Source organism: Larus michahellis, chromosome 2 (genome assembly GCF_964199755.1).
Source record: "Larus michahellis chromosome 2, bLarMic1.1, whole genome shotgun sequence".
Classification (NCBI taxonomy): Eukaryota; Metazoa; Chordata; class Aves; order Charadriiformes; family Laridae; genus Larus; species Larus michahellis.
In genome coordinates, this window is record NC_133897.1 from 49,825,876 (window position 1) to 49,841,284 (window position 15,409).

A 15,409-nucleotide genomic window follows, 5' to 3' on the forward strand; every position below is an offset into this window, starting at 1 on the left:
GACATCTTTGTCTCACATTCGAACTCCCTGGTGGTCCAGTGCAAAGAACCATCAGTCTCTGGTGAGTGAAACCCATGCTCTGGATTTTAAGAATGTACTTCAGTGTTATTTTGTGGTGTTTTTTTAATACCCTTCTTATAGTCAATACTCTTGTATAGAAGTATGAAAATAACTTATTCAAATTGCCTCAAGTGTACACAACAAAAATGCTGGTCTCACAAGCACAAAATTTTATCCTAGGAGGTCTGTAATTCCATCAAAAAGCTGATTTACTCAATGAAATAAAAGCTACCTATGAGTGCATTTTGCAGGATTAGGCCTCTAAACAATGCGAGATTGTTATGGAACACTACAACTCACCTTACCCTTTCTGAACTGTGCCACAGAAATAAAGATAGTGATAAATCAAAATACCCGTTCAGTAACAACCTTTCAACTCTGTAATAGTCCAGACAACCCATTCAGCTGCACTTCCCAGAGACTATGGAAACATCTTTTATTTTTCTTGCAAACTCTGGAAATTGTGTTAAATTACAAGTAATTTTGATTTCTCTGGTAGAAGAGAACTACTTAAAAATTTGACATTATGCTTCAAATAGAATTTTCCTTAAATAAAGCTTTAAGTTTTTTAAATATAAAAAATTGAATGTTGAAATAAAAATGGTATAAAGCCCTCTAGTCTTTCCAGACAGACAAGTAATTTTTGTTCAAAAACTGTTTAACTTTGAACAAAAACATGACAAAAGAGCAGAGTTTGTATGGATTTTTTTCTTTAGGAAAACACTTCCATGATTTAACAATCATCTGAGTCTATATGGAAATATGTTTAGATCTGTTTAAGGTTTTACTTAAAATAGGCTGAATAGATTTCAACATGAATTAGAAAGCTGTGTTATAGCTGGGGGAGGAAGTGGGTTCATTTTTTAAAAGCATGTTCTATTAGTTAATCACATTAGAGAAGCATACAAAGTATGTTCAATTATTCTGAGACAGAAAGTTCATGTAAACTCCCAAGGTCTCTCTTTTTGTGTTGTCCTTCCCATCACAAAATTGTCTTTCACATAAAGGTTTTCTAAAACTATGCACAACAATTTTTTCCCTGATAGTACTATTTTCCCTGACAGTACTACAACATTGTCTTGAGAAAATTGTACAGCTCCTTATACAGGCAGGAAAGCATTAGTATCTCTATTTTCCTTCGACAAATTCCTCGGTTATATGTAGAACAATTCATCAGTTACTTTTATTCCCTGAAGAATGTCGGTCTTATGTCTAATGGGCAAAACTAGGTCTAGGAAATACATTTATTCAATTCATGTAATGCACATGTTTGTCTTGCATTCAACAATACATGAAAAAATATGCAGGTGTTACTACAAATAAATTAAATATCACAAGGAATAAACTACTGTCTATGAATCCAGGTTTGATTTCAATAAAATTTCTTCAATTATCTGTATTACATGATATAGCCAGCAAGGAGCTTTTATAGAAAAAAAGCAAAACAACCCAAGTTTTCTGAGACAAGATGTGAAGAGTGGAGCCAAAATGGGAGAATTGCAGAAAGTTAACAGTCCTGAGTAATAGGAATGAGAATGAGGTCTACTCCTTAAAAATAAGAAAAACTGTTCACTTATAAAGATGATCAAAATGAAAAAAGACACGATTTAGTCAAAATTCAGAAGACTCTGCAAAGATGTGGTAAAACATGGCCTTCAAATATACAGAAGTGACTGTAAAAGGAAAAAGACTACATTGTTTTCTGTGCTTAAACTGTACAATTGAAATTTCAATAAGAAAACAACAAAAATTTTTGAGAGTTAGGAATAGCTAACAACTAGAATTGCGGTCAAAAAGAGGTCATGGAATACCCATCAATTTCCACCAATCGTTAAAAAAAGTTTCTCAAGCATAACAGACCTTGACCTGGATCAGAAGGGTAGATTCTGCAATCTCTCAAGCTCTCTTTAAGAAATGTTTTCTAAAATTAATTTATTCCCTTCTATCAGTGACATTTACCCTCAACCCATAAAATCAGTTTTAGACATCAATAAGGTTCAGCTACAACTTTACCAGCATCTCAACAGGGGTAAAAATGCATGCAGCCACCAGATGACTGAACCTAAAAAGCAGAAGGTCTTTCACTAGCAGTCTTCTCCCTAATTCTCCCTTCAATTCCCTAAGTTCACAGAGAATGACAGACCTCCAAAAAACTAAAGAATGTCTTGCATGCTCTGAGGACATAAATAGTCCATTTAGCCCAGCAATTCAAGGAACCTTTTCTAGTCAACAGCTGCTAACAGAAAAGGATGAATATTTTTAAGGGATATTTAATATAGATATATTGTTTATTTTACAGAGATACAACACTGGATGGCAGATCATTCTAGTAAGAAGGGTCAATCCCTATTTCTCCCCTTCTACGCTTTTTTTTTTTTTTTTAAGTTTGATACCAGCTTGTTGGGTTTTTTCTTGAAATCACTGACTTGTGTAACTGTTTTCTCCCACTTTCCATGTCCATGTTTTCCCATTTGACTGCTCACCAGACTTCTCCATTCTTTTTCTGACTATTTTTCTAGGTGAATCTTAGACACAAGAGGCCAACAGGCTATGCTAGATGTGAGATTGTCAGAGCTCTCCAGGCAAAGTTTTTCCTTTGAGAGCATATACAAGATCTGAAAAATTTAAAAATATAGGAGGTGGACACATAAGAGAGAAAGATTTTGCTCTAAAGTTATGCTTTTGTGCATAGTTAGGCTTTTGCAAACTGTGAAAGTCTGTCAGGAACGCTACCTTATCTTTCCACAAGTATCCACCTCTGCAGACAGCAGAAAAAGAGGTCTAAATAAATTCCTTAGGGAGGAAGTTCAATCTCCAGGGCAGTTCACTCTATGAAATTTTCTGAAACTATTTAGAACAAGAAAGAACAATTCAGTGAGACGAACTGGAAATTACTACTAGTTCAGAAAAGGGTGAAATTATAAGTCTCAACAAAACTTCAGATTGTATCCCTCTCCTCATTAACATGTGCCCTGCCTTTGCAACTCATGGAGAAAACAAGGAGACTAGAAAACTCAGGGTGATTAGCAAAAGAAATGAATTTGCACATTGTAAGCAAACAAGTGCTATTTCAGCCTAAAAAGTCTCATATCTTCTCTACCTGTATCACACGTGGAATAACAAAAGGTATGTAATGAACTACAATGAGACAGCTAGAAAAAAAAGAGTAACAGGTGAATGGATCAATGTTGAGTGAAAAAAAACTCACTTCAAAATTACATTTTACATATATACATATTTACATACATATATAAATGCATTTCATCCATAGATCTTGAAACCTCAAAGTATTTTGTAAAGTCCTAGTGGAATTTCCTCGGTGACATCCATTGTCAAGCTCTTGAATTACACAGTCCCACTACAACTAATGTCATAATTTAAAAATACGTTATGCCAGAATCATAGAATTTGTTTGGGTTTGGTTTTTAAAAAAAAAAAAAAAAAAACACAAAAATCTCTGCAAAGGTACGTATAATTTTTATAACTAAACAAAAGACTTTTCCAATGCCAGGCTGAACATTTAACTTGAAGCTGTAGAGATATATGCAATGTTGCCATGAAACAGTTATTACTGACTATTTTATCATCTGCATCACATCCTTTAACTGATGGCACACTGAAAAATTGCCTTATATTGATTATCATAAACAGATTTTATTATCTAAAGCAATATAAATCCTGTTACAGGAATAAGCTGCAACTGCTAAAGACAAACCAATAAGTAGAAATTATGTACATTTTACTACGTATTCTTTATATTTCTCAAATCTAACACATTCATAAAGAGAATTTGTGTATATCAAACTGATTACTGATTACTGTACTAGCAATTTTAAATTTATGAGTCTTAATTTTGAAGTAACTTTTCTGTCACAGAACTGGAGACATTTAACTAAAACACTCCAATAGGAACTCAACAGTATAAGTCAAAGAATATCTCTACTGGGCTTAATAAAATTCCTCCAGAGTTCAGGATATTGTGAAAGTAGCTGTCTCCACATATAACGGGTCATTTCTCCTCTCTCGTCCTGCTGTAGCCATCTTACTTTCTGGATGCAAGAGAACAGTTTTAGTCTAGATAACCTATCCTGCCTAAGAGATACAGTGTTCACTGAAGAACAATTATGAAGAAAACATAAATCAAGAAAAACAGTTTATCAATTCAATAAAGCTGCTATAAGCTTTGCCTATTATTTTACCTAATGTGTTATATTATGTATTAACCCCTAATCAGCTCTGGACAACAGCAGGATAAAGCCAAAATTCGCAATACAAAGAAACATCCCAAATTCACAACACATTCTCTTCAGAAAGGCTGCTGATTGGAAAGCATTATAAATAAAGAGATCAAATGGCTGATAAAAATTATTAAAGTTCTTCTCCTTCACATAAGATCTTAGGTATAAATAAACAAATAGTAACTGTCAGTACAGGACTTTGTCAGACATCTCTCCAAACACACAGCTCTGTCCTACGTGCTATAACAACCATATGAATAGCAGCAGTCATTAAAAATGTAACCATTCAAAAAGTCACTTACAAATCAGTAGAGACACTTTGCACTAACTAGAACACATCACCTGATAAAACGTTTCTGGAAGTATAAAAAGATACCCATGAAAAAGAAACTTGGATTCAGTACTTATTCTCTATGATCTACAAAAATTGAGGTATTGACAGATTTGTAGGTGAGTGGAGGAGCATATAATGAAGGACCCCACAAGATGTCCTCTCACAATGGCTTCATAGTATAACTCATCTGTTGCTTCCAATCCATCCCTTTAGGTCCAATGTATATGTCTTAATTCTTCACAAACATGAATATAAGATACAAAGGTTTATTTGCTGCAAACGTAGTTAGATTTACAGCTACCCACAAGCCTTATCTTTTTCACTTTCAGTTCCAAACCTGCTTTACTCCAATATCATAAAAACTGGGTTTACACTACACATTGCTGTTCTTCATAATGAACAGTAGAAGATATAAATCTCAAATAAAATTTCTTCCACTTTCTAACAGAGCCTAATTTCCTCTTGTCTGATATGGGAACATTTTTGTGCCATCAGAAGACACAAAAATTCAAGTAACTATTCCACTGTCAGTCAAATATAATTTTAGATCAGTCATTCCTTGAAAAGTATTTTAAAACTTAGAAACAAATAACATTTCAAATATAATTTTAGATCAGTCATTCCTTGCAAAGTATTTTAAAACATAGAAACAAATAACATATTTCATTTAAAACTCACAGGAATTCAGTGATCATTATATAAATCACTGCATCACCACATATAGGCAAGAAATATTTTATCTTGAATGTGGCTATACTGAAAAGACTATGGATTGTACCACACCCCAAGATGAGGAAGGTAAATGACAGACCTTTTTATGTTGCTTTCCCACCATAGCAACAATTCACTGTTGCAGTATTTGTTTTGCCCGACCCAAAGCAAAATCTGCTCCTGCTAATGGTCACTGGGACCCCAAGTTACTTTAAAGGACAGTCTCTCCCTTGTGAGTAATCATTACCTGATGACCCCAGACAAGAGAGAACGCTTTTTTCTTGATATTCTCATGAATAAAAGGATTCATATTACACTGAAAATAGTTCATTCCTAAAACACTGGCTCAAAAATACCACACATTTTAAAGTATTTGAGGTACAACTTCAAAAATAAACACTACATCTCTGATTATCTTCCATTATCACCTTACCTTGCTTGGCAACTGAGTAGCAACATCTCCCTGTTATTAATTAAAACTTGTAGCAGGACCAGAAAGGCCTTTGCTCGAATAAAAGTTGAAGGACTTTCAAGTAAACGAGTAACTGTAGTCACAAAATCCTTGGTGGAAATAAACACAAACACATTAATATTATTTAATATTATTTTACAGAAAAAGCTTACTTGCACTGTATTTTAACACTGTATACGTTTAAAATTTGCTCATTTTCATGTGCATTCTGTATTAGCAAGGTACTTTTCATGTCACTCATAGAAAAAAAAACATCTATAAAACACTACTAAATAAATTCTATCCAAGACAGACTGGCCCAGTGCAAAGCTGCTTTGTACATCTTTTCAAGAGCTGCAACAAGTAAACACTATCCAATGTACTATGTCCAAAATGGTACAAAACAAACTTCGAAATATCATAGAACTTAAATTTTAAAATGTCTTACTTTAAGGATAAACATAGCTTATTTTAATTATTTTAAGAGACAGAAGGATTTTCAGAATACATAAATATTTCAGCACAAGTATGATTAAATGGTTACCTACTAATTCCCATATATGCAGGAAGATTAAAAATAACACCTTTGTTGGATACAGCCATGTCTACATCAGACCCTAAATTATACAACAGATGCTCCAAATAGGCAGCAAAACTGTTTCTACCTTCTTTGATTGTACTTATCTAACCAAACTTTATTTTGGCTTCATGAAGTGAAGAACACCTTTTCAAGGAACAACCCAAATTAGGACTTTGAAAGAAAGAAAAAGGATATACCGCAAGCATTAAGGAGCCATGACTTTCATAATCTGTTTTCCCTTCCTATGATAAACTCAATGTATAAGATGCTAAGATCCTTGCTAACTCCTTCCAAATGAAAAATCCAAATGAAAGAATAATTTTAAAAGTTTAACAAGGATAGTGAGAAAAAGAATAACCACAAAACATTTCTCTTCAAAAGTTTAACAATGGTTAGCTGCTTGGATTATGAAATCACAGCTTTCTTCTTTTTTTCTCTCTCTCTCTATTTTGCCCTCTATATTGAAATAATTTTCTTCTCTATTTTCTGGAATGTGGCCTGACATGTGGAAAGATGTGAGATTCACGAGTACTGCCTCAGCTTCCAAGGGAATAAAACTGAGATTCAGTGGAAGGAAAAAAGAACTCTCATATTGAGGATAACAGATTTAGGTATTATGAGTTGTAAAGAGCGTAAGATAAGGATCATTTATGCTCTGTCCAACAATATATTGTAACTCCTGATGAACCAAAGAAGAAAAAAGAAAAAGAAAAAGCCACAGAGTATCCTGCACCTCTGAGGAATTAATACACCTGCTACTCATCTGTACTCTTCTATGAAGACCAATTGCGCTATTTGGTTTAAAAAAAAAAATAAAAAAATCTGTCTTCAAGGATGGCGTTGCTGACAGCAGCAACAGTAGTTTTGGATCAGCTTTTGATCAGAATGCCTTGTTCTGAAAACACAAACCCTACTTCAAATCTCTCTCAAAAAACAAACAAAACCAACCCCCCCCCCCCCCCCAAAAAAAAAAAGCCAACCCAGAACTAAAAACTGAGCCTGAATTTACAAACTGAGTCAATCAGCTCTATCCAAGAATTAGACTGGGTGCAAATGGTCTCATCAACGGAAACTACCTTCAACCATTTGAGCTGAATTCTCAAGGGAGGGACACTACAGAATAGAGGGATGTAGCGTATGCCTGCATGTTGTGTACGAAGTTTAAAATCCTGCTGTGTGACATACCCAGTATTATTCAAATTCCCTCCTTTGCTGACACAATAACTGAAAGGCAACTTAATTGTCATAAAACTGAAATGTAATTTATTAGAGAAGATCTTTGCAACATTTAACTATATCTCTTTATAGAGGCTGGAAAAAGAACAAGAGTGTAAGAGATGGTCAAGAAAGCATCAGATTTTACTCTGATACCATTTTAACAATGTTTTCAAAAGCCGTCAGCATAGACAGTAGCTACAGAAATTCCAGAAAAACAAACAAAAAAATTACTCGAGAAGTGTTTTGTTGTATTTCTGTAATTTAATTCATAAACCGAAGAGTTCCTCAATCTTGTGGTTAATAAGCATAAAGTGTGTAAATTTTCACACTTTAAACACTTCAACAGCTCATGGAGCATGATTTGTAGCTCCTCCAGTATGAATCTACAGCAGTAAAGTTCTTAAATTACAGACTACTAAAAGCAAAGGTTGAAATTTTACTAAAGTGGGGTTTTGTCGTTTTTTGGGGGGGTTTTTGTGGGTTTTTTGGTTGGTTGTTTTTTGGGGGTTTGGTGTTTTGTTTGTGGTTTTTCTGGTTTTGTTTCTTTTTGTTTGTTTTTTTTCTTTTGTTTTGGTTGGGTTTTTTTTACAAAATTACTCAAAACAACCAAAAAAGTTTTTATGTTAAGAAAGAGTATATAGAACGCAACACTGTCTGCTAACAGGAATGGACTTGATAGACCAAGCACAGGGACACCATAACAAAGACATATGCAACTACAAGCCAATGCACATTTGACTGTTTTTAGTCCTCATGCTCTGGAAAGCAGAATATTTTAGTGTTACATGTGGGGGTTACCATGGGTTAAGGCAACATTCTCAATTAGAATCAGCTGCATCAAATTTATCTGGAATTTTCTAATCATCTGGCTTAAGAAATAAATGTGACATTTTGGAATTTGCTTTTCTGGCTGATCTGAGGATTGCAAAACAGCAACAGTTTACCCAAAGAAAATCTGAAGCACATCTTTGCTGACCTACAGAGCTCAATATAGAATCATAGAATCATGTAGGTCAGAAAAAACCTTTAAGATCATTGAGTCCAAAGCCAAAAATTGCTGAAATACCATCTAATACATTAATTATTAGTTGTTTCACTGTTACACTGTTCTTTCCTCCCCTGCAACTGTTTGATGTATCCATGGAAACTCTGCAGGGTAAGGACACTCTTTTCATAGCAAGTGAACACATTGTCGACTGGAACAAGATCATGATTTTATATTGGATACTCTTAGTAATACTGCAAAGCAAGTTTAAAACAAATCTCAAAAAGCAATGATATTTTCAAATTGGGTACACAAGGGGAAAACCTTTAGACCACTATTTCACTATACAAGAACTGAAGTTTCAATAGCAATCATTTCTTGTGTTGTTACGTATTTTCAAACTTCCTTTCTATGCATTGCAAATGCCTCCATAACAGTGCAACTTAAGACTTACAAAGATTTTGTTAAAGACATTTAGATCCTTTTATTAATTCATACTGATAACAACAAAAACATCAACATCTGAGGTAGCTACTTGTCCACATTCAGGTACAAGACAAAGAATTGAAAAGAGTAACTGAAATATGAGGACAACGTTTATAATGCATTTATAATGGGTTTTTTTCAGTGCCATAATTGGAAATGACCAAGGTAAAAAGAGGCTATGGCCAATGGTGCAGGGAAGCGAAGAAACAATCCAGTTGTGACAACATATTGCTGTAACTATTTGAATCATTTTACTTACCAGTGCTTGAGAAAAAGAAAAACCCAAATAAAAAAACCCATCCCCATTATCTGGCCTCCAGAAGAACCTAACTGCACTCAGAGTTATATGACTGGTTTCCACTCATTCAAAAGAGAATCTTAACAGCCAGCTGAAAGTAATTAGCAGTGGTTTTGTTTTTTGTCTACTGCTATAGTGCGTCAAAGATTTTTGATTTTGAGATCTTTTCCACACTTTATTTTAAAAACACCATTTCAGCTTTTTTTTTGTTTCCAAGACAAGAGACTAAAATAGAAAGGCTCTGCATCAGACAGGGACAAAAACCAGTCCCTTCTAGCTATTGTAGCGCTCTGACGATTTATACTAGAGAAGATGACCACAGAACTGCATTTCTCCTTTGTATTCTCTGGCTTTTACTTACTAACAGGTTTTATCACTGTTCTTGAAGGGAGTAGAAAACAAAGGCAGCCTTAAGTCATGTAAGCTAAGGGAGTTTCAAGATAACATATACAAAGCTAAATGATCTCCATCTGGAATTTATATCTTTAAGCATCTTTTAATATGTTGGTTTGCAGCTGTATTAAAAGAGAGTCACAACCTTGTCACTACCTTCTGTATAGCATTGAGGTCCATTTACGTATTAAGCTATAGTATACAAGAATTCTATGGAAGGCAAAAACTTTTGTAGGCCAACGCTACACACTTGGTTGTTTTTTTTCCCTTCTCTCATGAAGATGTCATGCTCATGTAACATTGAAAAGTGCATTGATTATTAAATTCAGTTTTCAACAATAAAGTATTATTATTCCACGTAATATGACAGTACCTGGCAGTTCAATTCAGGAGCAGGATTACATTTTTAGATCTTATTCAAGAAAAATAGAAGTCTAGTTTCAGCTTCCAAAATCCTACTATCTAATTTGAGCAAAATAGACATTCTATGAGATACAGATTTATCCAAGCTGTAAGGCAGATACAGTTACCAAATGTGGACACATGCAGTAGAACTAGACCCTATTTGCCAGTTTTTAAAATGCAATGTTTTTTCAGTTATGGCTTTGGGTAATATTCCCACTTTTATCATTAGTTTGATATGTGCTGGTAAAAGAATGTCTATATTTGCCTATATTTAAAGTTTCTAATCAGCAAAATTGCAACACTTGCTCTCAAAACACCTATGACAATTCATTAATGATTAAGCAGCAATTTTAAACCCACAAAGTGTCAGCCATTGCTGTACCGCATAACAACAAAATACTTTCTATTTTCCTATAACTAGTTGGAGAACTTCAGAGTTGATTATTTTTATAATGTCAAAAAATTGATTAAAATAGTTCGTAAGAACTGCAGTATCAGAAAGGGAGTCTTTTTAGCAATGTAAGTCTATAAACAAGAAATTCTTCCCAGAAACATTATGCTGTAGCCACCAACTCAGTAACGTGCACTATTAGAAAGTGCAACATTAGAGGACAATTTGCCACCTGTTAGTGCTGTTATAGTGGAATCTGTGGAAAGCTTAAGGACAGCTAACATGCGTTTACAAAAACACACTGGCAATTTTGACACGGAACAGAAATGACTTTTAGGAAAAGTGAGCGATTTCAGGCTGCAAGAAGGGATGGGTGGAAAACAGTAGATTATTTTTTAATTTAAACATTGTTAGAACAGTATGTATAGAAACCAAATTAATCTCTCTTGACTGAAGCCTAATAGCTTGTTATAGTCAAGATGACTGTCAGGTTACAGCATATATTATAAGAGAGTATTTGATGAAAACACGAGCTAGAGTTCCTATTTTCTTTGTGATTTTTATTCTTTCCAAGCAGAGGGAGATTACTTTTGTTTATGAATTGTGCAGACTTACTGCCAAAAAAATAAACACTATTTCTCTAAACACAAAATAATTTGGTGATCAAAATAGAAAGCTTTTAATCATCTCTTCCAAAAATAATATTAGACATAAATTGAATCAGTAGTTTTATTCAGTGACACTAAAAAGAAAACCTTAGGTTATTAAAATGCTAATACCCTGCAAGATATTCCACATGGCCTAAGGTCCTTTAAAGAGAGCATAAAGTACAGCTTTAGATTCAATCAGGACACTTGTTAATTTCTCTTTTAAATATCTAAGAGAGCTATGTCAAACAGTTGTCCTCGTGCATTCCTTATTGTTTTTCCTTAGGGCCATTATCAGTTACAGTCAAGCTAGAGTTTTCTGAATTGACTGAATTCTAGCTGCAGTAGCAATTCATATACCCATTAGTACCCGCTCTTGAAGATCTGTGAGAAAGAAAAACTATACACCTCGTTGTTTAGATTTTAAGCAAATAAAAATATAAAATAAACACATTCCTCGTTTCCTGCTATTCAGATGCGTAGGTGTCACTGAGTTCAGCATTTTGAAAACACAAAAACACTCCTAGAGACAACTTTAACTTTCCACTAGTGAAATTCCATGACAGTGAATAATACTAATCTGAAATCAAACCTTTTCTTGAATCAGCCTCTGTAGATGAATCCCACATGACAACATGGCTGAAAACATGGTGAGCATGTACTGCTGAGTTTTGCATATTCCATTTGCCAAGGAATTTAGTACAGCTGTTAATCCCACTTTTTCAATGACACTCTGGAAAGCACTGGGCGAGTAACGAGTAATTCTGCATAAAGCCTACGAAAATGGAAAAAAAAAACAAACGTTTTTATTTAACGGGATTATTAGCTCAAGAAAAATAATGGAGAATAAAACCAGGTGGTGATTTTTCCAATAGTTTAGGAATATAGAGAATTCATACAGTTTCATTCATACAACAAATATTAGGAGTAAAGGCTGCTTGTTTTTAGAGACATGGAATTCTTCTAAATGTATTGCTATACACTCCATACAGCTGAAACTGAAATATTTGGTACACCAACATTAACATCAAACAGAGACACATTACTCTTTCTCTCTAGAGAACAATAATTATGGTGCAGCATAGTCCATGCTTGAGTCTTTTATCAGTATAGAATGTAGGAAGCATCAGACAGCAATGTACCAGAAAGGAGCACAGTCATCAGAAAATACAGAGATGGCACACACCACAGAAATTTTGGTCTCCCGTAAAGGTGGACGTCTTTCTTGTCTTTCTCTGCTCATGGAAACCATAACCTGTTATGTAGTAGTTCACTATCTAAAGTCTATCTTTAGATCTAGATACTACTTTAGATCTAGATACTTGTTAAGGACAGTGTTTACTATAGTAAACATGCAAACTATTCTCCAAATGGTTGATTTACAAATACCAGCGATTAAACCAATTCCAACAGAAAATGCAGACACTGACTGTACTCTAGTGAAATGAGCACGAATCTGTTCAGTGTATACTAACTTAGCTATTTCATAACAAAGATTACCAAATGACTTCCAGGGTGGATTCATCTCTAAGTCAACATAGCTTTTCCTTTTGGTACCTCTGGAAATGCAACATTCAAGATACTGTAACCGACTTTGTTCTCTCCAGATAAAGGAGATAAGACTCTTTAGACATTTAAAATCTCATTTTCTTTGCCTTGAATGTAATTTTAGGATAGGAAAACAGATTATGTCAATTATTTGATTCGTATGAAAATCTGATTTGGTTTAATGGGAAAACTTTGAAGGCAACTTTATTCTGTGAAAAGTAGGCTTTGTTCTTTTCAGAACAGCTATATTTAGAAATTGCTGCTTACTTGGTGTACATTCAATAGTGAGGTCTCATTTAAGAGAAACTATAGTCAATTACACCCACAGAATAGTAGCATCAGAGAAAAGCTTTCCATGTAAGAACCTCAGAAACTTTCCGGTTTACCAGTGCCCTTAGAAACATTACTCGAAACACGCTATTACAAAAAAAAAAAAAAAAAAAAAAAGGCAGGCATAAAAGACAATAAATCAAGAACTTATGATTTTTAAACAGATGTTTTATCGATGCTGTTCATCTACTCTGCTCCTGTTCTGCCTTGTCCTTTCTGGTCCAGGAGCCATATCGATTGCAGCCTTTTATTTTTCTTCTTCCCCCTCCCTCATGCTCCCCTTTTAAAACACAGATACTCAATCTCTGTTTCTTAGTAGCGCAAGGATGTAGCAAGGATTTCCCCAATAATACAATCCAGCCCTTCACTTCTCATCTGAGTTCTCAAAATGAGTGAGCAGGAGGTATGCGCATTCACTAAACATATCCTCAAGGGTGCTATTACCAGCGAACTGCTGGGACCTAGAGACAGACTGTGTCAAAGCGACATGGAGCTACCTCGGCGTGCTAACGTGATGTATGCAGACTTGCCAATGCCTTAGCTTTGGGTGACCATTGCCACAGGCCATCAGATGACCTCCAGGCAAAACTGGTAAGAAAGACATGGCTGTCTTCCAGGATCACATTGCGGTTTTGGAGACAGCAGGAAAGCTCCAGCCCACCAACAGCCAAGGGAAGACGCTTTAAACTCCCATTAGCTTGTATGTCACAGAGAGCTCTGCTGTATGAGTGAAACCAACACTTCAGCAGAAAAACAGAAGATAGAGTTTAATGGGGGATAGAAGACAAAGTATCCTAAATCACTTCAGGAGATCCAGTATCTGGAGAGAGCAGATGGAGGTAGGTCACACGGTGGTGGAGCAGGAATTGGGAACCAATGAGGAGAGGTAAGAGTACAGCTCACACCATCATCTCTCAGCAGCAGTCTTGGAACAGGAAATGATCCCAGTGAGGGTAAGGCATTGGCAGAGCCTCTCCTGGAATTGGTTTCTCTGTCCTTGCTCTCTGCACAGCCTTAACCAGCACCTTTTCTCCCAGCAGCTCCAACCATGAGCATCATGATCCTTATTGGTCCCTTGCAACTTAAGATATTCTACGATCATCTATGCCCTATCCATTGCCTTCTGGTCTTACATGCCATACAGTGACTGGATAACATTCACCCTTCCAGGATGTACTCCATGACTCTCTCAAGCTTGAGAATTAATGCATTAATGTATCTCTAATACCCAAGTCTCTGAAAGAAGCTATTCAGCACCAATTATTTACAAAAAAAAACAAACCCAAAAACAAACCCCCAAAAGATTGTGTTGAGCTTTCCCAAATTAGTTCCCACTTAAGTAGCTTATGTTTTGTTACTCCTCCTCCAGCACAAAAATCCATCTCTTAGAAATGAAACTAAAAATTATTTTTTTAAGAAAATTAAAAAACTTTCAGTATACTGGAAAGAAAACGCTATTCCTGCTGCCAAGCTTGTCAGAATGTCACTTTGACATCTCACAGAATTATTTCTTCTCCAAGTCTAGTAAAATGATAAAAAGATATAGCTTTCCTACAGGCAAAATCTGTGATATTTACCTGAGGCATGTTGGACTCCAAAGTGAGCAAAAATACTGAGACACAGTCCCTGTTTGCCACCTCTGACAGGAAGGACAAGGTAAAGTGTCGTTTTTTGACTCCAGAGACTGAAGACAGAGAATCTTCTTGATATATTTTTATTATTGATTGAAATAATCATAAGTAAAATTCCACAGTGCCTTACTGCTGATATACTTTGCAGACAGCCTGCTAGCTCTAGGTAAGGATATGACACATGTATTTCTTAACAGAAATGTATTTTTACATGTGAATATAGATGTCAGTCAAGAATAAATTCTTCAGGATACATTCAAACACGGCAGGAATGACTGCATAATAAAATACAATAGGACACTGATGATCTCAATTTATGTGGTCATGCAGAATAAAAATGCCTACATATCCATAGCAACAATTTAATGAACATATAAATTGTACAGTGCAATATAGCTGGAGAATACATTAGTATTTTACTTTAAAGATTAGTATGTTACTGAAATCTCTATAAACTTCACTTGGTAAGAGGTCTGCCTGTGCTAGATTTCAATACTGATTGGTTGTTTTTTTCTAAAGTTAAGATTATATACCCAAATACCCCAGCAGCATTAATACATAACCATGATTTATATCAGTCATTGAATAATAAATCCAACAAATAAGTTCACCCTCTAGTGTTTCACTACAAAGCAGCAAAAGGATTAGAGTGCCACCTTAGTGTATCCTACTTTAGAAGCTTCCTTGTCCAATTCACTTCATG

General features: G+C 34.9%; 1 protein-coding gene across 12 annotated transcripts in view; it reads right to left on the reverse strand.

The window, feature by feature from the left end:
• ULK4 (unc-51 like kinase 4) overlaps nt 1-15,409 on the reverse strand; it is a 248,934-nt gene that overhangs the window by 172,523 nt on the left and 61,002 nt on the right. For all 12 annotated transcript variants that reach the window (XR_012585552.1, XR_012585549.1, XR_012585551.1 and 9 more), the window contains 2 exons: nt 11,790-11,972; nt 5,777-5,904 (listed from right to left, as the gene is read on the reverse strand). Coding sequence is in view for 9 of the 12 variants with exons in the window: in XM_074575248.1 (XP_074431349.1) it covers nt 5,777-5,904; nt 11,790-11,972 (311 nt within the window). In the remaining 3 variants the exon portion in view is untranslated. The remainder of the gene's footprint in view (nt 1-5,776; nt 5,905-11,789; nt 11,973-15,409) is intronic.